Here is a 23929-nt window from a genome sequence, read left to right as displayed (position 1 = left end):
CTCCTCAGCGTAGCCCTCTGAGGAGAGAAGGGGGAGCCGAGTCCCGGCTTGCTCTCCGATGTGCGCTAAGTGCGTTTCTTTACCTTTTTTACCTCAGTTTTTTTTCAAATTATTTTTCATTATGGTTTTTTTTTCCCTGAGGAAGGAGGAGGTCGGGCTTTGGGCCACGGTTTCTGTAAATATTTGCCAGTACCTGGCTGCCTTCCATTAGCAGCACCTACTTTGTAGGATGGTGTGGTTTCAGGTTAGGCGATTATTCTGTGAAATAGAAAACAAAATGGTAAGGAGATTTTCTAAAAGGAAATCTTTAATAATAATAATTAAAAAAATATCCAGAAATTCACCTGCACATCTCTTTAAGTAGGAGGAAGGCATTCATCTAATAGATAGGGCAGGCATTGATAGGAGATGGCCTTGAAGAGGCCAAATCCAAGCACATAATGGTTAATCAGAGACCTGCAATGAAAGGGTCTCAGTCCCACTTAGCAAATTTGCTGGAGTTATTTTGCCATGACTAGGGAAGGATTTTTCTAAAAGGAGGAGCTCATGAAACAATATGAGCTGTGACTGCTCAGGAAAATGTCTGCTGTCCAAATAGGAGTAAAAGTTGCCAAAGAACAATCTGGACACAAATGGTTAACCCACAGGGACATGAACTTCCAGACAGACATCAAAATTACCAGAAGAGGCAATAAAAGGAGACAGAAGGCTGGAACCTGTGTGTGGCAGTATGATGTCTGCATGTTTATAAATACATATACATTACCTATAAGGATGTGTCTTTGTGACAAGATGCATTATTTAAAAACACTCCAATGTGGCTGCTCCACTGTTTAAATGCAGCATTCCCATTCATGTGTTTACTTTGGTTTAGGTATTTGTTTCTATTTCACTTGTAGACACCAACATTACAGAGTTGCTAAAGCATCCTAGGATATTCTGGATAAGAGGTTTTTCTTTAGTGCCAGTGGATTTTTGATTATATTTTTCTAATTGTATGTGTCCATGGTCTTTCCTTTGAGTCTTGGCTCTAAGTGCTTTGGCTCTAAGAAGAAAATTAACTCTATCCCATCTGAAACCAGGACACGCATACTTTAAGCAGTTATTGATTGCCTGGGAAAGGCAGTTGCCCAGCTGGTGGTTGGGAGCCTGCCAGTTGGTGTTGGAATTAACTTTCTCCACCTACAGCTACTTACAGTGGCCCACCTATGGATTTCCGAATAGTATTTTTAAGTAATGGCTCTGAGCTCTCTAGGCATTCATTATAGGTCTTGTAATTAATCGATTACTATTACTTTAGACTATTTCTACTTCTTATGTATGAATAGTTGCATGTCCTTGGGCATCCATTCCTTTTGGAGGGGTCAGTTTCCCAGTGCTTTCTCTTGTTCCACTGTCTTTCTTGCTGCTTTGAAAAATTAAAATAACAACAAGGTGTGGCACCTGGCTGCCAGGCCACTGAGCTTAGTCAAAGATATTTCTCCTTTCTCTGTATCACTTTGCTAGACATTTTTTTGCGTGCTTCCTGTGAATGTCACCTACACCTACACTTTTACTTTACGTACATGATTTATAGATACAATTTAACTTCTAAAATACTGCATTTTTCATACTTTTTTTTTTTCTAAACACTTTTAAAAAATGCAAATGGATGAAGGAATTTGAAGATTTACTTGTCAAAGATGAGGTTCTCCAACTGATGGCAGCTCATAGTTGCTTCCAGCATTTTGCAGTGAGCATAAAGGGGCTCTATAACACCATGCAGGGTAACATTTCACACTCTTTTGCAGAGAAGGACATAGCTACCTTGCAGTGTTTGGTTTACAGTTGGACCTGATGACCTTAAAGGTCTTTTCCAACCTAAATAATTCTACAAATCTAGGATTCAAGAGGCAGTCGTGTCTTTCATGCCATTTTTCCTTACTCTTTTCTAATTGCTTTCTTATTCAGTACCTTTTCCTCCAGAGGGTGGTAACTACGTGAATGTAGACTAAAAAAAAAAATGTGTCAGAGGAGTCTTTGCAAGGGAAAGTTAAATTGCTTCATAGTCTGGTGCTAGGAACGATCCATGGAGCCTGCTACAGCAAGGGGTATTGCATGAACACACCACGTTGGTTTTAGGAATCCTGAACTCTACAGAGATAGAAGGGTGTTGTCTTGTTTCCACTTCTGTTCTTTATTGGGACTGTCATTTGCCACTTGTTTCCCTTCACTTCTGAGCACTTACTGGCTGAGATGGGACAGCAAAGCAAGTGGCTTCTGCTGAAGAGTTTCTAGAGCAGAGTAAAAAGAAGCCCTGTCTTTGTGGATCAAGTGACAGATACTTTAAAGAATAAAGTGACAGATCTTCTGTGTGAGCCAACATATTTGTGTTAAGAGCTGCTGAACAAATTGGGCTCACAGGAATCAACAGTCCCACTCTGTAGTATTGAATCATGAGGGGTAAGTTTTTCCACCCACAAAATAGGTTTTATATTTCAAAATTCCCCCACCCCCACCCTAATTTATCCTAATTTTAATGGCTATCAAATAAGATATTACTATAATTGTTAAATTATAATTTAGTTGGCACCATGGTGTTACTCTGCCTTTAGAAGCAGGTCTGTCTTTCAAAGGCTACACAGTGTTAACCTAACGCAAATTAAGCCCCAGAAATCCCCTTGCTGTATGAGTGGGTAGAAAAAAGAAAAGAGATGGGAGCTGTTTATGCAAAGCCACAGGGGAAGGCATGAGCACAGCTGGAGAGAGGGCTAATGTAGCAGGCATGCTGTGCTTCCTGGCCTCCCAGTGACACAGTGCTCCCTTAAAAATAAATAGAATAGGATGAAATGGTCACACTAAGACAAGGAGATAAATGCTATAGCAGTTGTTGTATAATGGGAGCATTTATAGAAAGCAAGCAAAATAAAACAAACTTTGTGTCTTCATGGACAGCTTATCCTACTAACACCTTTGGGACTGAGCCAAGTCCCATCCCAGAGGAGAAATGAAAGTCTGGACATGGCTGCTCTGGGGCTGTCTTGTACCTGTTTTAGTACAGCACTTTGCTTGGTAATGCTTCATAGCCCTGCAAAATACACTTGTGAGCCTGATTCAATAGTGACTTCTAGCCTGCCTAGCTCAAGGCAACAGGTTTAACAGCTCAGATAATAGCAGTGAGTCTCCCACCACAGGATAATTTTCTTGGATGCTGCTTCTGGTCATTGTTGAGAATCTCATCCTTTGGAGTCAGGGAGCAGGCAAATACTCCCCTGGGACTTGGGCCCATATAAACAAGACTAGATAAAATGTACTGAGGCAATGTGAAGTCTACTCTGTCCAAAGTGGCAGCTGAGAGGCCTCCCTGTTCATGCGTTTGTCCAGTAGTGTGGTACCATCAAAAAGATACATGATCATTGGATATGAACCAACTCACCCTATGCTCCTGCAATGCTGCTTTGTGAAATAGAAGGCCCATTTTCAATTGAAATGTATGACACTTGTGCTTTGAGTGTTTTCTTAATGCTGCAAGATATAATGCAGTCTTAGCGATATGCTCCCTTGCATTCCTTTCTAGATAAGGTTGTCAGAAGCTTACGGATTAGAAGCTGGTCCAAACCGCAGTGTCAAATCCCAGGCACTTTATTAAAATTATATGAAACCTTGCTTCCCTGTATCTCTCCTCTTACCATTAGGATTTAGGACCTCCACAGACACTTGCAAAGCTTCTGAGGATCTCTCTCTGCAGCGTGAGTTTGAGATGTCCTGCAGAGCAATGTTTTCCTAAGCCTTTACAGGATGAGATCCTGCCTCAGACCAGTGCTGGGCAGCTAGGAGACAGCAGGCACAGTAGCTGTAGCGGAAACCTGCTGTGCCCTCACTCTGCCTTTCTGGTGCCCTCGAAGGACAATCACCCATCTCCCATTTCTTCTCTCTTAGCCCTGATGGATGCCTGGTACCCTAGGGTGAAAGCACATCAGTAGTTCTGCAGCTGTTTTCTTTGCTGCTGCCCAGCGATTCACTGGGGAAGGAAATCTCTCCCAACTGCCCATTTTCATTCTTCATCTGTAGCAGGCAATGACAGAGCTCATGCACTCATCTGCATAACTGCATTCCACCTCCCCACTTTTATGCAGCTGTATGTTCTGTGGCCTCAGTTTAATACCCTTAGATATTGCACAAATAATAGCAGGCAGATGCTGCAAATACTCCACTGTGGAACTGTTAACACTACTTAAACTGCAACAGAAGTTCTTGCTTTCTGCTGCAATGCTAGAAGTAATGCATTAAAAATATCATGTATCCCATGAAAATACAGAGGTGTCTTTTTCTAGAAAATAAAGCTTTTAAAAAACAGATTCCAAATTAATTGAACAGACTAAAGACAGAAAAAAGAAAGACAAAGCAATTTTACTAAGTGCTAGAAATTCTTCAAAAAGGGGAAGAGTACATAAATGGATGTGAAGCCAATGTTGCTATAAAAAGATTAACAGTGAAAAATTTGTGTAGCCTTCCATTTTTTGACATTCTAACCCCTTAGCAACTAATAAATCCTGAAAGGACTGTCACAATGAATCAATAGGGCGGGGGTAAGGTGATACCTAGCCATATTAGGATAATTTCAGGGGTTACAAGTTAAGCATATATCATCTATTGGTAAGGATCACAGTGAATCTAGAAACAGTGTGACAGCAGGTGAAATACCTATAACTAGGAGACAATGAGTCAAGCTGTCATGGCTCTGAACTACAGTGAAAGGTTTAATGCTCTTTTTTTACTAGACTTGGAGGGATAATGTCCAGATGAATTGGTACATCTGTACTGGTCTGGAAAAAGCGTGCATTAAACACTGCTATGTTATCACAGCCTGCCTACTCTTAGCTTCCTCACAGTTTGGGAGGGAGTCTAGCTCAATGCTGTTTGGAATCAGTAAAATAGTATTCAATGTGGGTAGAGGTGAGGCAGCGTAAGAAAAACTAAAGGAACGTGATTCGTTTCTGAAAGGTATTAAAGGAGAGAACAAGAGACACAGGAACTATCAATAAAGGACAATATAAAAAATGCTTTATAGATTTTATATTTAGATATTAAAGCTTTACAGAGTCATATGAATAAGAGATACAAGCTTTTGAGAAATCCCTTTGGTATACAATTTTTCCTTCTGTATTTAGTCAGCCATGAGCACTATCTACAGTAGGACTATGACATAAAAATAACATGTTAATAGAATGACAGGAGAGGTTTAAGAGTTACATAAAAACTCCATGCCAGCTATGTTTGATGTGTACCCTCTCATATTTCACCCATATCATTTTTTCAACTATATTTCATGATTCTTTGGTAGCAAATAAAAAGAGTAGTAGTATACATAAAAGGAAAATACGCAGATAATTTGTTAATGCTTCAGATGGAGAAAAATCGCTCATTTTATTAAAAAATGAAAACCTCAATTTATTATGAAATATTTATTTACAGGTATTTTACATTTTTAGAAAATAATACAATTATACTTTAAAATGCTTCATTTATTTTTGTTATTTATCTGCTTGTACAAAAGAAGCAAAGACACTGTCTTCTTGTTCTAGCAGAACCTCAGGCTTGTCATATTCCAAAATAACCCCTCTCTTCATGACAATAACCAAGTCTGCATTGAGGATTGTATGCACACGATGCTGAAAAAGAAACAAAATGCTAGTTCAGCATATCTACCAAATACATTCCAGGATAAGACAGAGTTGCAGAAATTATCAAGTTCAAGTTTGATGAAGATTACTTATCCTACTTTCATCCTAATTTACTGTGCAAATACTGCAGATAAACATACAGACCAAGAGCCATGTGGATACTCAAGTATCATAAATTGCACATAGGTACTTGAGGTACTTCAGTATGAGGAGTCATGTAAGTTCAGACTACAATGTCCCTAGCTCTGAGTCCTGCCACCGAGTGTTGCCACAGGAAGGTAGCCAGGAAGTGAGAACAGGGCAAGCAATTGTGGTACTGCATGCAGGCACCCTCCCAGTCCTGGACTACATCTAGATCACGGGGGTTCCTGAGATTGGTGTGGTTTGTCTGTTTGTAAAACTGAATGGATCTCTTTTCTAAGACCTTGCCCACATCTTCTCTTGAGCTTTCACAAATATTTTTCATCTACATTCTTTGGAAAAGATTTTTCAAGGCTTGCGCTCCACTGCATGAACAAGTGCACACTTTTGTATGCTCTGGGCCTCACCACTCAGAACTTCATCTGATGCCCCTTGCCTCATGATTTTGCAGACCAGTCTCACATATCCTTATGTTGTCCTTCTTCCAGGCAGAAGAGGCCGAGCCTACTCAGCTGCTCCCCTTAAGGAGCAGTTCCACTCCTTCGATCATCTTTGTGCTTCCCAACACTTTTCAGTTACATGTCGTTCTGGGGATGAGCGGACTGGAACTATACACAATATTCAAGGTATGATGTTGTCTCTTTTTGTTCTCTACCCTTTTTCTAGTGACCCCTAACATTTGATTAATTTATATTATTAGGAAGAAACCTCCATAGTTCTATTCACAGTGGATACTAAAAATAATTAATTTAGCTTTCTGCAATACCATTATCTTTCCTGAGCATTCCTTTCATGTATCAACCATCAAATACCCCTATAAATTGACAGACTTCTTGCTGCGGTGTGTTTCAGGGATTCATGAATTCATTATTAGTTTTGATAGCTCCCAGAAGCTACCCTCATAGGGTTTTTTTTTTGGCCTGCCTTATTGCATTTTCATATAAACATGCCAGAGTTTATGATAATTTCTGTTTTCTTTATGAGTTCATCTTTTACAAGAATGCCTTCTTGTTTCTAATCATCTTTATTTGTTTAGCCATACCAGTTTCTATCCTTACTCAAGCCTTTCCTAATAAATAGCATGCATTGGCTCCAGGATCTTTGAATAAAATCCTCCAGTAATTTCCATGACTCCTGGCAGATTCAATTTTCTTCTCTGCTTCTTTTTAGCTAGGTTACCCCCACCCCCCTACCCTGCGTATATTTTTGAGGTTTGTTTTTAGCAAGCCTCCTTGATTTTCCCAGAATTCTTTCCAGAATTCTACTTTTTAAAGTTAAGTGTAACTCAATTGGATTTTTGGGGTCTGCATTACTCCTGCAGGGATATTTAATCTTAAAATACTATGGCCCCTGTTACACAGTTGCTCTTCACCCGTAAAGTTCCTAACCAGATCTTGGGCCCCCTCAGTACCAAAACAACTCTTGTATTTCTTTCTGTGGCTTCCTAGCCAGATGTTCCATTAAATAATCACTGATGGTATCTACAAATCTCATCTCTGCCACAGTCCTCCTGTGACATTTATCCAATTCACAGGCAGGGGGAGGGGACTAAAATACCACATTCCAGTTGTACTCCCTGCCCTGGTTGTCTGACCTCTTTCAGTATAACACAATCACTGGTAAAGTAACATAGATGATAATACAGACCAAATACTAGACACTTCCTATTCTTCCTAATGCAAATTGGGAATATACGGCCTTCTCTGGGGGAAAAAAACCAATCAAAAAACCCACTGAAAACCCAACAAAAAACACAAAGAAAAAGCGAAAGCCATCACCTACCCCACCCCCAAAAAACTTGTTATATTTTTCCTAGAGAATGTTTTGAATACAAACCCATCTGCTGTAAACCACATTTACATTTGGAAGTAAAAACATTCACAGTAAATTTCTTCCAAAATGCTGTTTGCTTGAACTGTGCAGTTTAAAACTCACTAAGAGAGTGAAAGATTAATAAAACTTTCTCAGCCTATCCCGAAACAAACTGAAAAAGATACATAAATGCAAAATGCAGTGCAACTCAAGAATTTTCAGGCAGAGAAAGCAGGAAATTTCAGGCTTACGATTCCTTTGCCTTTTTAATAATGACACAATGAATGGATACCATGAGATAAATCAGGTTTTCTATTACACATATGCTAGGTAAAAATAAAAACATACTGTAACATTCCTGAGCATAGGTTTCTTGACTTGTATTTAATTTTTAAATGCTAAGAAGCTTAATGACTTTACTTCACCTTCCTGAAATATGTGTATTTCTAGAAAACAGAGAACTAAAAGATCTGTATTGCTTCTGACACATCTGTTAAGCCAACTGCTTTGATTCAGGTCAAATCTCTTTCATAAACAATTTTTTAAGAGATACTCAAGATCTTTGTATAATCACTTCAAGGATATGCAAACTTTAATTAAATCACTGTCAGCAGGGATGAAATGTTTATTTTTTAAAGTTGGTAAGATTCTAATTTATTTAAATTCTGAAACATAACTGCTTTATCCAGTGGCAGAACTACCACATAATTTTACTTGTCCTTAGTTAAATTATTATTGTAGCTTGATGAAACTTATTCTTAGATTTCACAGTAGTCAAAGTCATATTATATTTTAAATTAGCCTAAAATGGGTAACAGAAAACAGACTGTGTACTTAAGACTGCATGCCTTTACAGGCAATCAGATCTAGCATCATGTAACACATTAAAGAAGCTGTTATTATGTATTTAAATATCCTAAGCGCCATCATGTGGCACGTGCAGGACAGCCGGGGGGTCAGGCCCAGCCAGCACGGGTTTAGGAAAGGCAGTTCCTCCTTGAGGAACCTGATCTCCTTCTATGCCAAGGTGACCTGCCCAGTGGATGAGGGAAAGGCTGTGGATGTTGCCTGTCTGGACCTTAGTAAAGCCTTCGGCACCGTCTCCCACAGCATCTTCTGGAGAAACCGGCTGCCCATGGCTGGGAGGGGTGTGCTCTGCGCTGGGTTGGAAGCTGGCTGGACACCGAGCCCAGAGCGCGGCGGGGAATGGAGTTACACCCCGCTAGCACCGGGCACAAGCGGTGTCCCCAGGGCTCGGTGCCGGGGCCAGTCCTGCTTAATGCCTTTATCGATGATCTGGGCGAGGGGATCGAGTGCACCCTCAGTACCTTTGCAGATGACACTTGCTGGAGGCAGGCAGGCTCTGCAGGGGGGTCTGGGCAGGCTGGGCCGATGGGCCAAGGCCAATAGTATGGGGTTCAACCAGGAGAAGGGCTGGGTCCTGCTCTTGGGTCACAGCAACCCCACACAGCGCTCCAGGCTTGGGGCAGAGTGGCTGGGAAGTGCTGGCTGATGGCTGGCTGACCATAAGCCAGCAGTGTGCCCAGGTGGCCATGGTGGCCAAGGGCATCCTGGCTTCTCTCCAAAACAATGTGGCCAGCAGGACAAGGGCAGTGATCGTCTCCCCATACACGGCACTGGTGAGGCCGCACCTCGAAACCTGTGTTCAGTTTTGGGCCCCTCACTACAAGAGGGACATAGAGGTGCTGCAGCGTGTCCAGAGACAGGCAACAGAGCTGGGGAAGGGGCTGGAGCACAAGTCTCATGAGGAGCGGCTGAGGGAACTGGGGGTGTTGAGTCTGGAGAGGAGGAGGCTCAGGGAGGATCTTCTTGCTCTCTACAATTACCTCAAAGGAGGCTGCAGGCAGGTGAGGGTCGGTGTCTCCTCCCTGATAACCAGGAACAGAACAAGAGGAAACAGCCTCAAGTTGTGCCAAGGGAGGTTTAGATCGGGTGTTAGGAACAGTTTTTTCACTGAAAGGGTGATCAAGCACTGGAACAGGCTGCCCAGGGAGGGGTAGGAATCACCATCCCTGGAGGTGTTTAGAAAATGTGTAGATGCGGGGCTGAGGGACATGGTTTAGGGATGGACTTGGCAGCCCTGGGTTGACAGTTGGACTTGATCTTAAAGGTCTTTTCCAACCTAAATGATTCTATGATTCTATAAATAAGAAAGTAATTTAAAATGGAAAAGAAAGCTTACACTTAAACACTGCTTTAAAAGAAAAGACTAATGGCCAAATTAACACATTTATCAACATTTACAAGAATTAACTAATGTGACATTTCTGATTCTTGTTTACATTAGAAAGGTAGCAGAAACTGTACTTACTGCTATTGTAACCACAGTACGGTCAGCAAATGCAGTCATGACTACCTTCTGGAGTATGTTCTCCTATGTAAAGAAAAATGTTTGTTGCTCTTTAAACAACAGAAGTTACACGACAGACACACAGATACTAGGAAGGCTTAAGTAGCCAGTAATTATTCCATGCTTTTACTGATCCTTCATTGCAGAAATGAAGAATTAACGCTGCGCCAAAACTAAGTCAGAGCCTGGTCTCCAGTTAGACAGCCCTTGCTTGTTCTTGCCACCCCCGCTGCCTCTGGCATTCAGCACACATGACAGTTGTGCTCTGGTCCCCAGACCCCTACTATTCTGACCTCAGTCCTACAGTGAGGAAATCAAAGGTGAATTCAGGGTGCTGCCAGGCTGCCTGCACAAAGGTGCCTCTGTGAGGTGTTTTTAACCCTGCTGCAAGCCCAGGAATGTCCCAGCAGACTAGGGACTTCTAACACCAAGGGGTGTCAGGGATAAGCAAGGGAGTATGCTGTACCTGGCATATTTAACAGTGGAGATAACATTTAAGATGGTATTAACATACATAGTTCTCACTCAACAAGTACTCATCCTTTGCTATTTAGGAAACATGATGTTGTGTACCAAACTGCCTAGAAACGTCACTAGCACAGATATTTTTATTTGCTATTACCTGTTCTTTAGGTATCTCAAGAGAGGAAGTATATCCTCAATGAATCAAAATTAAGAATTTTAATTGGGCTGCATACAGTATAATTCATAACCTTACTGACACCCAACACAGTAACATTTCATACAAGTAAAAATTGTAGCTGTTACAATAAACCCTTCCAATGATATTCTTTACTCATCGAAAGAAAAAGACTGAAACATTTCTCATAACAGAAGAAAAAAAAATCCTAAGAATGTACTGTTATTTGGCAAAAATCCAGTCAGTGCACTAATATTGTGTGGTTTAACATGTGTCTAGCAATTTCAGACAATTAATGCAGTAATCCAGTATGTCTTCTCTGTCTCTTTGTTTATTTCCTTGACTCTAATTTCAAGCCTTCTAACTTCCTGACCTGTCCTGTCCACCATACTGGGGACATTATTCTGCTTGCCAGTTTACCCTTCACTGACCATCTCAGCTGACCTTCCAAAGCTTTGCTTACTTTAGGAAATAAAACTGCCAATGAAAATAACGTGCTTCATTTTCCTAATGCAAACAATGCTGGAATAACTATTAACCCCCTAGTAAAATGAGTTGAAAGCTCTCTAGTTAGCAATAACTCACAACTACCTGGACTTGTAAACATGTCTGCACTAAATGCGATGTAAGCGTATTACAGGTTAGAGAGAATTGCTTTCCACCTTTTTCTTTGCCTATTAGCAGTTCCCTCCCCATCAAGGAAAACAGGAAGTCAGCAACACTCCAAACTCACTGTTGCCATGTCAATAGATGCTGTGGCTTCATCCATAATGAAGATGCTCGTCTTCCGCACAAAAGCCCTTGCTAGGCAGAACAGCTGTCTTTGGCCCTGGCTGAAGTTTTCACCCCCTTCTGTGACTATAGCATCTGGAAACGATATAGCAAAACCACTGTTTATATGGTGTGCATGCGTGTGTATGAGAGGGTCTGATCAGAGTAGAGCACATGCTTGGAAAATAATGTCTCACTTCCAGCATAAAGGCTTTCAAAGTAACATTTCCTAGGTCTACAGCTGCTGGTGACCCAATTATATGACCAGTACTTCTGCCTCACTATATTCTTTATATCTATTAGACATCAAAGTAACTAAGTGTGTTTAAAGCGAGTTTATCTGGAACACTTGCGATCTATGACACTGCATCCCCCCTGTCAAAGTAGCATCTGTAATTTCTGTACCCTAAGGCTGTATAAGTTTCAATTTTCAAGTTTTTTTTTAGTTTTGTTTGTTTCATTGCATGGCCAAATGAATCACACCTTCAAGCTTTTGAAATCTTCCTCCCTGGACATGACTATTGGAAAATACCAAAGAACATATTTTACTAACACATGACTTCTTGGCACCTTCTTTGAATTCACAAGACCTGTAAACCTCAATGTTTCATAACAATGACATACTGAAATAAAATAATAATTTTACCATTGATTTGAGTAAAACAGGATTCTGCCCCACAGGTGCAGCTGGTAGGTAAGGCAGTTAGATGGATACAGGACTTTTGCCTGCTGGCAAGCACCTTTTGTCATAAACCAAAAAAGTTTTTTCTTCAGCAACTACTTTTTTAATAAGCAGTAAATGTGAAACAGGAATGTTGTGAACACTGGAAGCAATCTTCTCAGAAAGGAAGTCTTATTACCTAGACCCCCAGGTAGCGCTTTCACCACATGCTTGAGCTGTGCTATTTCCAGTGCCTCCCACAGCATGCTGTCAGTGCACTTCTTCTCAGGGTCCAAGTTAAACCTACAGTTACATGTAATTCAAGAATATCAGTCAATATAAACTTCTGCCATGTATTTATTTTATTATGTTTAGAAACAAAGCTGAAAATAATCAGAATCATATGCTAAAGATCTATCGTTGGTATAAATCCACTGAATTTTGCAGGCTTGGTCAACATTTACACCAGTGTGATTAATAACAAAATTTGACTCTTTCAGTTGAGCAGTACTGAAAAAGCTTCCTGTTTTGCATGTATCTTTGTGCTTTTAGAATTTATTCTGTCCTGAATAAATTAAAGAAATTCTCATGCTTTATTAGAAAAAGCTCTGAATAAAAGTAGCAAATATGATCAGTTTAACATTATTTTTTTAAGAAAGACCAAAATTCTACCATCCTTTTAAATCCAGTGTCTCTTTGTTCTTTACGGCTATAGAAATGCTAAACAGAACAATCAAGATTCATATTGAATTATGAAACTCAAATCTTCACTACGACTGAACAAATCTTGAATTTATGAACAGATGAATGTTAATTTAGCTTGCTGTGGCCCAGAAATGACAGCAACAAATGTGACTCTCCTATTTATATAATGATAATGAGAAATAAAAGATTCAGCAGTATGTAACACTTTTTATGTTTTACTCCTACTGTATGTGCTGTGCAGATCGATGCTGCCTTAAATACATTTTTTAATAGATGAATTAATAGAACAAAGGTATACAGTCACCTCAACTTTTGACATGAATGAATCATGCTTTATTCAGGCAAGTTCAGGAGATAATCCTGAGATCCGTATTAGCACGCAGTCAGCAAACCAGAGAAGCCTGTATCATTTTCAGTGAACTCTAATGACTTTTATGCAGAAACTGTAACAATAGGTGATGTAACTGTGCACTGAGGATTGTACTGTTCCTCTCTAAGGGAAATGCCACAGACATAGGGAAGGACATTTGTTGGAAACTGTGGATATTTTTGCCACTGTTTCTACTGTGTCATCCTCTCAGAGGAGAAGGAAGTGGGGGAGCGGGGGAAGTGAAAAAAGAGAGAAACAAGGTGTTTGGTCTCACAGATGAAAGAACAGCTCAAACACTAGAAAGGCAACACTGATAGAGGCTCCATGATAAAATACCCAAGACTTCCTCCAGTACTTCTCATATTGTTTTACTGCTTTTTTCCTACATTAATTTTTTTAGGCTGCATTTTTTCCATCTCATATTTTAAGGCAGACACATGAAAACAGATGTAGGAGAAAGAAGGCGAAGGTTTCAAGAAGTGCTGGCTGATTATGGGTATTTGATCAGTGAGCTGAAATGATTGCTCAATCCCGGAGGAACAGTGACTTTCCCTACTTCCCAGGCATGGGATGCCTTCTGTCAACAGCATGCTGTCCAGGCTCAGGCACTGGGAACGTGCAGTCTGGCAGGGTGGCTAAAAGGCACAGACAGAAAGCAACGAACCTCTCCCTACTCCAACTAAGGTGACCAGAACTGAACAGCTTGCTATCAGCAATTCTGTAAAACTCATGACATGATATAATTTTAATATATAGTAACATATAAGTCATCGTAAGTTTTTATTGCTGGTGCTTAACGCTTACCGGATTGTTCCACTGAACAAAATAGGATCTTGGAGAATGATTGACAGCCTCGATCTCAATGTCTGTAAGGGGAGCTTAGCGATATCTATACCATCAATGATAATCCTTCCTATTCAAAAGAAAATGGATAGTCTGCTAGACCATTTATCACGCCATGCAGCTGCTCACAAAGACACAGCTCACTTTCAGCTTGCAATACAGTACAGCAGGAACAGGCCTTGAATTGCATATCCCTTTATTCACTAAAGAAACAAGCTGTGGTCAAGCAGCAAGCACAACTGTCTTGGGACTAAGCCTCAGCTGGAAAGAATAAAAAGTATACCTGTAATATTTTATGAATGATTAGACACACTACTTATCTACTTGACCATTATAAACATCTACTGAACAACAAGGTAAGATGTTACTTCAACCAGTGACTAGTTAACGGTTAAGCATTTCAGAATGCCAAATTACTATTGAGCACTTTTGAAATTTTATCTCCAAGTACAACCACCTGGCTCTGCATACAGGCCCTGTGGGTGATGTGGCTGGGAAACTGAGGCTAAACTATTTTTAAGTTGCACAGGAAAACACTCCATCAGGCACATAGATATGGTGCACATAGCAGGAAATATGGCAGGAAATTCCAGGGCAGCAGGGCAAGCTGCAGTCCTCAGCTGCTGAGTTTTCTGGGCCCAGTGGGCCCTATCTGCGCATGGATCCTTCACTGTACTTGAACACCGCCCCCTTTTATGCTTTGCTCCTACAGTTGTGATTTAACAGCACAAAAGGCTGTCCTCTGGCACTCTTGGACTTTTGCTTCTGTCAAGCAGAACTTTTATTGATCCAGCTTATGAATGGCACAGCTGTTAGGTAACAGATGATACTGTATTTAAAGTACAATACAAGGCCAGAGAGTGTGTCCTGCAGATTAAAAAAAATAATCACAACTCAAAGCTGTGGCTAAGGAAAGGACTAGCAAAGCACCTTCAGGAGCTGAGCTTGACCAATATGCAAAAGTGTCATCTTACCCTCAAAAGTGTCAACCATTCTGAAAAACGCAAGAGAGAAGGAGGATTTTCCACTGCCTGTTCGGCCGCAGATCCCAATCTGTGACACAGAACACAGATGAACGCCACATGAGCGGACATGGATAATGTCTGTATTTGACGTTTAAGATGAGTGGATGGAGAAGCTGTTCTGATCCCCGTGACCCTCATGGATCAGCCAAACTGAACTGGCCATAACAAAATCCCTGAGTTCACTCTTTGTCTTCAGGGGTCTGAGCATTTAGGAATAAATCAAGGCCAGTCCTACATACAAGAACAACAGGAGAGTGGCAGCAATGGGAATAAAGGCAAGAGAGCCACATAGGAATGATGGAAAGTAGATCTAACACAATCACTTCTTATGGCACTGTGTGCTGACAACAGGCGCTGGGATACTGAAAAGTCATACGTAGTTCTAACTTGTCACTCTTTAAAGTATGCCTAAACACACCAAAATAAGAAAGCCCCAGACTCCTGCCCAGTGCGCTACATTCTTTTAGAGAAAGACTTTGGTAATTCAGTCATCAAAACATACTGTGGTATGTTTTTTTAACTCTGATTTCTATGATGTGCTAGTCTAAAATGCTCCTCAGAACCACTGCAGTTCTTTACCTTCTGTCCTGGAGAGATGTGGGCATTGACATGCTTTAGCACTGGCTTTAAGTTGCTGTCGTATCGGACACTGAGGTTCTGGATTTGGATCTCCCCTCTGTCTGGCCAGTTCTGGGGAATCTGCGAGGAAGCTGTACCAGGAGCACAGGGGAAAAAACCCAATCAGCCAACCCTCTCATAATAAATTAATCAGTTCATTAAGTGATTTACTATGTTTTTCATGGTAATACACTGCAAAATCATTAAAATTTCAGCAAGCTCTTTCTGCATGCTGCACAAAACTGCACTTACAAAGGAGCCCTTCGTAATTTTCAGCTTCTGTTTTGAGAAGGCCATTGATTCTTTTCACTGCACCCAGCTGGATCTCCATGTCAGCCAGGTTACGAACCATCCAATTCAGATAGTTAGACACCTGATGTAAAGCAAATACACTACTAAATTCCAGATTTTTAGTAGTTTGCATCATTTGACCAGCATGCAGTTTATATTCCTCCGCAGTTTATATTCCTCCACAGAAACACTTTTTCAGCCTCAATAAGCTGGCGTTGCGAATCTGTATGGTACACATCAACAGGGCGATGGCAATGTCTAATGGTTACATTTCCTAACTGCAGTGTGCAAATGCTTTGGTACTATGGAGATCTGATCTACAGGAACAGAAAAGAGGGGGAGGAACTGTAAAGACAGGTGAAAAGACATCATCTTGCTAACTTAAGGTTTGACAGTCTAGAATGATGTACCAGGGCATAAATATAATTGATGCACTGAAAAAATACTCTTCACGATGCAAGACAATATTAAAAATATGACGCAACTTGGCCATATTTGGTTGACATATTTGAACTAACACTTCAATATTTTATCTAAAAACTGAAGAAAGCACACACTCAAATATGTCAACCATTGAATGAGAACTGAAGGTAACACATGGTTTCAATGACGTTACAGTACCCACTAGAGAAGTACAGACACCTTCAATCTTCCTGTTCATCTTCGTGCCGTGAAGAATTATATAAAAATGTTTGGGAGAGACAGAAAGGGTCCCAAGATTCTTACCATAAGAGCATAGGTTAGTCCCAAGCCTACAAGTCCTGAAGAGAGTTCATTATACAGGCAACTGGTAATAGAAGTGACAGCTGCTATGAGTACCACACATGCTCCAATGTACTCCTGAAGGAATATGAATAAATTCCATCACTATAAGTCTACAAATGATTAAAATGTCATAATTTCACATACTAAATAACAAACCCGTTGGACAGTTTGAAATTCATGCAGAAAACACCACATAACTCTAAAGAGACCCTGCCTAGGAACCCATTCTTAATGCCTTTAGTGTGGCTGTGCTGTTTGGAAACACTAGCACACAGGAGGAGTTGTACCAACACTCCTTATCTTCTTCCAGAGAAGTCAATGCAAGTATCTTAAGCGTGTAATGGGGGTGGCTGAAACCGCACAGCTGGTGTTACCTGGGATAGGAGGGAAATGCTCATGTAATCCCATCTGTGAGCAGATCCTCTCTGCGGCTGATGGCTGGGAGGCACTGCTGTCACTGCTGAGTGGCTACCAATCCACATTTGTTCAAACCAGCTGTTCTTGCACAGCATGTATTTATTAGTTGGATTGCATCCAACCATGATGGGCTTTTGCTGCTTTAATTTAACTCATTAGTGATTTGACCTCCCACAGACAAGTCTTTGTGTAAAATTATGTAACAGACTAGAAAACAAACTCTGTAGGAAGGAAATTGTTTCTTGTCTGTATTTGTACTGTTTAGTGATATACGCACTGACCAAATTAGGGTCTTCAGATGGTCTAGGACTGAACATATAAAAAGGAAGTAATATTTTATTTAAGTCATATTCAATATCTGGATTTAAGTTGCAAAAGATACCAGCTAAAAGAGAGTCCAAAATGGAGATATAGTCTGAGACATGAAATATGAGTTAACATACACTTAGCACACATAAAAGGAGCCCATGTTACCACAACAGCAGTACTCCACCTGTATCTAACAAAGTCTGATACAAGTATCACCATCCACAACATAAAATTCCTTGATTTCCTTCCTAGAGAGTTATTTTTAATAAATAATTTCTCATGCCAGGCTACTTTACTGAGCATTTTTAAGGAAATGGGCACTTGAATATCTTTGGCATTCCTCAGATGACCCAAACCCAGGCACAAACTGTCTGCATCCTTCCGCTCATAGAGAGAGCTTCCAAGATGTTGAAATGTCCTGGGGACCCCCAAGGCCAAGGCCTGCTGACACTGACTAACATGGTCCCACAAAGGCATCCTGGCTGGCAGCACAGCTTGACCAGCTCTAATCACTCTTCACACACAGAGGAGCCAATGTGACCTATAAAAACTATTCTTGTCTTGGAGAAACAGCTGCAGGCTATGGGGAAAATGTACGACGTTCAGTTTCCAGGGTGGGCTGGGCACATATTCATTACAGATAGAGAGATACAATGGGTAAAGGCGCAGATCTGAAACCCAGATGAAGCTGGATAACTGTTGGATGCCGCCTCACAGATTGCTTGGAATGAAGTCAAATTCATTGTGTATACACAAAAATAATGTACTTGCCATGCGGACTTCCAGCCAGCGATTGGCAGCTGTAAGGAAAAGGGAAGCGATGTTGTTGGAATCTGTGTATTCAAGAAGCTTTTGGCGAAATTTGGCTTCATACCTGAAAAAAAGAAAAATAAAACGGAAAAAAAGGAAAAAAGAGAAAAAAGAGAAAAAAAGTCATGTATTGTGTCTTGGAAAAATGAAAAGTAAAATTTAATTGCTGGGGATATATGCTCATCGGCAGTTTGACACAGGGTCTAAATAAGCCTACCAATAGTTCAGTGACATTATCTGTAGACTTGTATTAGACACATGCAAACTGTATTTGTACAGTATTTTTAGGAGTAAATGGACGTTACTGCATTGAAGAAATTCTATGTGGGACTTTCAGATCACACTGGGCATTTTGTAAATGTAATTTATTACATGGTAATTGTGAGACAGGCAATCTGAAACTAAAAATGAAAATATGAGAGAGAAATAATACATGCATGTAACTTGTGAAAAGTATTAATGCTGCAGAATGCAGTTCCTCTTCCCACCTGATCATATAAGCTCGTTTAAAATTTATATTACTGTAGTACCTAGAAATTTTAACAATTTATTATAAACCCAAAGTACCTCCAGTCATAGTAGCTCCAGTGTTAGACAAACACGCCCTTATCAATGGATAAATGGAGCACTTTGTAAACAGCAGTCCAAGCACATGGAGCAAAAAGAAGTAACAGAATGGAAAGAACTGTGTCTTTGCCCCCACCTGTCCCCAGAGAATTAGTCACAACACAAAACGATGGCAAACAGAGCTGCTTATGGTTTATTATATTGAATCTGCACCCACTCATCAGAATAGCCGCATCAATGAATTCTGCCTTGAATTCAGCAGATATGCAAGGTGATTCCCTGCTACACCTATTTAGACTGGGGTCTTGGCAAGCATACAAGTCAGTCAGTCACCCCTTTTAGCTGGGCATATTTATTTGCATAGGTATTAATTAATATGATGTTAATAACATGTATCAAGCATTATGTCTAATAACAAAGAGGTCTGGCACAAAAGTTTTTTCCAGAGCATTAACAGAAGCTTGAAGTCATGAAGGTCTAGTTTAAGCACCCAGAGCCTGAAATTTTGTTCTCCTTTATTACATTAGCAAGTTTAACAAACACGCTCATTTCCCCCTGTTTATATCCTTTAGCTACTACAGTTGCAAGAAGCACTAGTTATTTCTAAGTTCAGCTCTCCTTATACTGATACGAGAGAAAGATAGGACAATGTTTTAAGTATGAAGTATGTGGCTTAGAGAAGCTTTCAAATTTGTTCACTGCAGAGCATCTTAATCGTTCTTCTGAGTACAGCATAATGAAGTTAAGACTTTACATAAACCATTTGTGCTTTTGAGGAAAAGTAGTAAGCGCCGCTTTTGGAAAAAATTTTGCTGTTCAAAACTTAACCATTTGCCAAGACATAAGAGATGTGTCTGCTGTGTGCAATGAAGAATGGCCTCGGCTGGCTCTGAGCATGTTGGTGTATATGTATAGTCTAGAATGGCTCTTCCTGAAAGCAAGTGCTAGCATCACACAGTGTCAGTTAGTGAGCCCTGCCTTTCCTCAGGACTAATTACCCTCGGTGTCCTACCATACAGAGATGGCTGTACTGCTTCTGGAACCAATTCGGTCATGTTTAACTCTCCTATCTACACCATGAGGTATTATGTGACGCAGATATGCCTCAGAAGATGTGAGGTATGTGTCATGAGTCAGCCATGCATATATGCACGTGGAATGGGGATGCAAACAAAGTTACCACTATTGGTGGAGGACTGCAGAAATCTTTCTCTTCAGAGAGCGTCCCCAGATCACCAGGCCTCTCAGAAAACAGACCAGTCTTTGCAAAAGCCTTCACATTTACATTTTATCGATTATTTAGCACCAACACTATCTGAAGTGCCAGATAGCAAACTATAAATCAGGCCAGGGCATCTGCTGAAGGCATATTTATAGCTGCAGCAGTAGCTGTCTTTCTGATCTCCCCCTGGATTTTTTGTACATTTCTTTCCTTATGCGTTCTGAGAAGTGCAGGATAAGAGAGTTACCAAGGGTAAGGACACTCCAGGAATAACTAGCACCTCCAAACGTGGTGACTGGATTCCTGAATTAGTGTTATTTTTAGGGATGCTCAAGCTAGCAAGTCTAAACTCCACTCCTGCTAATATGCGAGGCAGCTGAAAAGCTACACAGTCCTATAAATAGCCAGGTTACCAGCTGATGCAGGAGGCTGGCAGGCAGATGGAATATGGAATTTACTGAACGCACATGGCTCTCTGGGTCACAGGCACATCAGTTACTGCAGGATTTAAGAAAAAGGAGGCACCAAACACAATTCTTTGACATAGGAATTAATTTCAAGGTGATAGGAAGAAGCAAGAGGGAATGCTCCAGAAGACTGAAAATACTAGCTAGATGGCATTGAATATTATTTATTGTATCAACACCTGATACAGCCATAATACTCTAAAAAGCCTCTTGATGGAGTAGAATACACAAATGAGAAAAGCAACAAATAAAGCAAAATTTATTTTCCTTAAAAGTGAACATAGACATAGCTACAACTGTTGTAGCTGAGAACACTGTTGGCACTTAACGAATTAAATATCCAATAACAGTAATTAATAATAGAAAATACTATGCCTTTCTACAACTCTTTGGGAAGCTACCTTCAGTCAAAAAGAAAAATCTTAAACTGGTTGTTTTTTCATTGAGCTATTTATATTCTATTTAGAATAGTTTAAGAAAAAGTTAACTTTGTGCATTACTTCTATTATAAAATTAAAATTACATATTAGGAGGAATAAGCACTACCATTTCAAAGATAGAATAGTAACAATTAACTAACAAAACGTGTAGCCATCTAGATGAGATGGATGTGGAAGACAGTTAATTGCATTTGAATCAACTGGGAAAAGGCAAGAGCAGCACTAGCTCAGGGAAAGCAGCTGGTAAGCTCTGCAGTAGTTTTATTGGTACCTCTGCCGGTACCAGCATGACTGCCATTTTTGTAACAGATGCAGCCCAGGCATGCCATCAGGTATTCCTGGGCTGCTCCCCTGTGAGCTTACGTGGACAGAAAAATGAATCAAAACAGGCAACGAAAGAGTTAGTCTCCAGCTTGTGTACTTTCAAAATAAGTATAAACCACCAAATTTTCAGCTAACAACCTGAAGAATAACTTAGGGTGCTGAAGTCACTAGCATGCACAAATTATCTTACTAGGACATCGACTCATATGCACATTACTCTGGCATAACAAGTTAGTGCATATTAGTTGTTCCACGGAAACTGTCCAAGCAGACAGTCTGCCACACCGCACACTGTGGTAATTGCAAGCTAATTTAGCTTTAATCACATTTGCCCTTAAGTTGTTTTTTTTCAGGTTGTGTACAAGTGTGTGGACCATTACCACAGGGCAGCTGACACACATCAGCCTGTTTTTCCACAGTAACTCCTTCACATGCAAATACTTAAAGTTCCTCAGTGTTTTGGAGTTCCCCCTTACCAGTGTTTTGGGGACTCTGGCTTTTCCAAGTGATCCAAATAACAATTACCAATAACTGCACAACTGTAGAACAGAATCAGAGATAGATATTCAAAAGTGAGGTAATATACGTTTCTTAAATAAAACTGTACCTGAAGGCTCGGATGGTGGTTAGGCCTTCAACGGTCTCTGAGAAATGGGAGAGTAATGGTAGCTGAGTGCTGTCATCCAGCTGCTGCAGGTCCCTGGAGAGGGTTATGAAAAGAATTTTGTAAAAAACCAGTTTTGTTGTGCAGTTCAGTCTCTTGAAACAGGCCCAGGGATTGAAAGGGAATATCATCACAATAATTATATATATGTATATATAGGGTTCAGACAGATTGCAAAGCAGTGCTGCATGTCTCCGAGCAAGGAACAAAGACCCCAGGAGGATTTTCCTTTTTTAACATTTTAATACAAACAATGCTGGAGTTCTGATGGGTCTTTTCCCTTTACTGCCTTCCTTTGTTTCTCCTATATTCCTATTTCTTATACTCAATTGTTTATTAATTTTAAACAACATTCTGGCTCTATGTTGAATATAAATTCAACGGGATACTGCAAATAACAGCTCGAGTTAAGCAGAAGGCAAAATGCAAGTTCCTCTGTCCCCAGTCTCCCCCCCAGATAGCACAACTTCTCACTGAGCTGACAGCGTAACTTACACAGAGTAACTGAGAGCCCACACTCATCATTACGTTGTTTCTCAGTTTTGTGTTTAGTCACCAAATCAGTGGAAACACAGGTGGGGTGAAATTCTATTTAGTCTCTGTTTCTTCCAGCAGGAAGTAAATTGGTTGTAGAATCCCTCTCAATTCATGCATACACGAAGGGATAAATGCAGCATTACTACGAACACTTCTTGAGCGCCACTGGGAGGGAAGCTGTATGTCCTTAGTAGCAGAACAAAATCACAGATATGGCTAGAATTTTTCAACTTGTTAGAAACTAAAAGGCACCCGGAACCAGAGAGGATGCTTGTGCACGTTAGATCCTTAGTGGGCAGCAGTAGCACCATAGTTATACTGCATTCTCCAGATTCTTCCTGGATTTACAGATTTACATTTTCACCTGGAATCACGCATGCAGAAGATGTTTCTATTGCCAGAATGATACTGGTTTATGCTCTTACCGTGACGCGACTCGGAAGTACTTCTGGATGAAGTAACACATGATTGCGAGGGGAACCAGGGCAATGAGAAACATTGGTGTAACATATGAGATGACAGCAAGAGCAGATACACACAGCAAAGTGGAACGACTCAAGCACTCCAGGGTAGCTGGAATGTGCTGTATAGATAAAGAAGAATAAGCACACAGAATCTTCCATAACATATCAAGTTTAAACCAGCATTATTTCATTTTCCTTTGTCCACTTACACAAGGACAAAAAAAATTTGAGGATCTGAAGCACTAAGTATACAGGTCTGATTTTGAATAGAGTGCCGGGTTTTGGAAAAATTTGAAGGGATTTCTGTGGGGCTGCTTCACATGTCTGCATTGTGGCCCACAATCCTCATGTCAGAGGATTACAAATGGGATGCAATGGATGATTTTAGCATCTGTATTAATCCTATGAACTGGCAGTGCAGTCTGGGTAAAAACTGATAATTTGAATCTCACTTATTTCTATTTTGGGCAACAGCGTTTGCATTCTTCTAATTTCATTTGCTTATATGTGCCAAGTGAATGTGTCTACCCACTTTTAAAAAAAAGATTATCTTAATTTGGAGATACCACTATTGGTCTAATTTTGCTTGCCTTTTATATACAGGGCATCTTAATCAAATAAATGGTTTTTCAATGTGCATTTAAGATGAGGAATGGATTCTGAACCTAGAAAATCACAATACAAATTGATAAAGTAGTCAAAACTATAGATCATCAGTAAACTTCATCTAAATGAGTCTGTAATAAAACAAAATCCAGCCTTTCAGACTGGGAAAGAAAGGACAACTTGGGAGCTTGAATATATTTATTCAGTACCTGGTCGATGGTATTGCAGTCAGCTGAAAATCTGTTCAATATACTTCCCAGAGGTGTTGTTTCAAAAAACCTAATATGAGACAAGGAATAGGAAAGATTACAATATTGGACACTAGAATAGTTTTAGGGTTTTTTTGTCTTCCTTAATCTAGGTACCCTATCACAGACACAAGCAAATATATGGACAGCCACAGTAAAATTTCACATTTTTTCCCCA

General features: G+C 40.3%; 1 protein-coding gene across 6 annotated transcripts in view; it reads right to left on the bottom strand.

Annotated features, from left to right (window-relative positions):
* Positions 1–5040: 5040 nt before the first annotated feature.
* Positions 5041–23929, bottom strand: part of ABCC8 (ATP binding cassette subfamily C member 8) — an 82886-nt gene continuing 63997 nt past the window's right edge. For 5 of the 6 annotated variants that reach the window (XM_040607874.1, XM_040607875.1, XM_040607876.1 and 2 more), the window contains 13 exons: positions 23713–23782; positions 22859–23016; positions 21840–21932; positions 18174–18276; positions 16638–16751; positions 15873–15993; positions 15582–15712; positions 14952–15030; positions 13939–14047; positions 12259–12362; positions 11361–11494; positions 9949–10011; positions 5041–5651 (listed from right to left, as the gene is read on the bottom strand). In XM_040607874.1, the coding sequence (XP_040463808.1) occupies positions 5514–5651; positions 9949–10011; positions 11361–11494; positions 12259–12362; positions 13939–14047; positions 14952–15030; positions 15582–15712; positions 15873–15993; positions 16638–16751; positions 18174–18276; positions 21840–21932; positions 22859–23016; positions 23713–23782 (1417 nt within the window). In that variant the 3' untranslated portion in view covers positions 5041–5513. Of the gene's footprint in view, positions 5652–9948; positions 10012–11360; positions 11495–12258; positions 12363–13938; positions 14048–14951; positions 15031–15581; positions 15713–15872; positions 15994–16637; positions 16752–18173; positions 18277–21839; positions 21933–22858; positions 23017–23712; positions 23783–23929 lie in introns of those variants that run through there. The other variant, XM_040607880.1, reaches the window with a different exon arrangement.

Source organism: Falco naumanni, chromosome 10, assembly GCF_017639655.2.
Source record: "Falco naumanni isolate bFalNau1 chromosome 10, bFalNau1.pat, whole genome shotgun sequence".
Taxonomy (NCBI): Eukaryota; Metazoa; Chordata; class Aves; order Falconiformes; family Falconidae; genus Falco; species Falco naumanni.
This window is presented reverse-complemented; position numbering and strand designations above follow the sequence as displayed.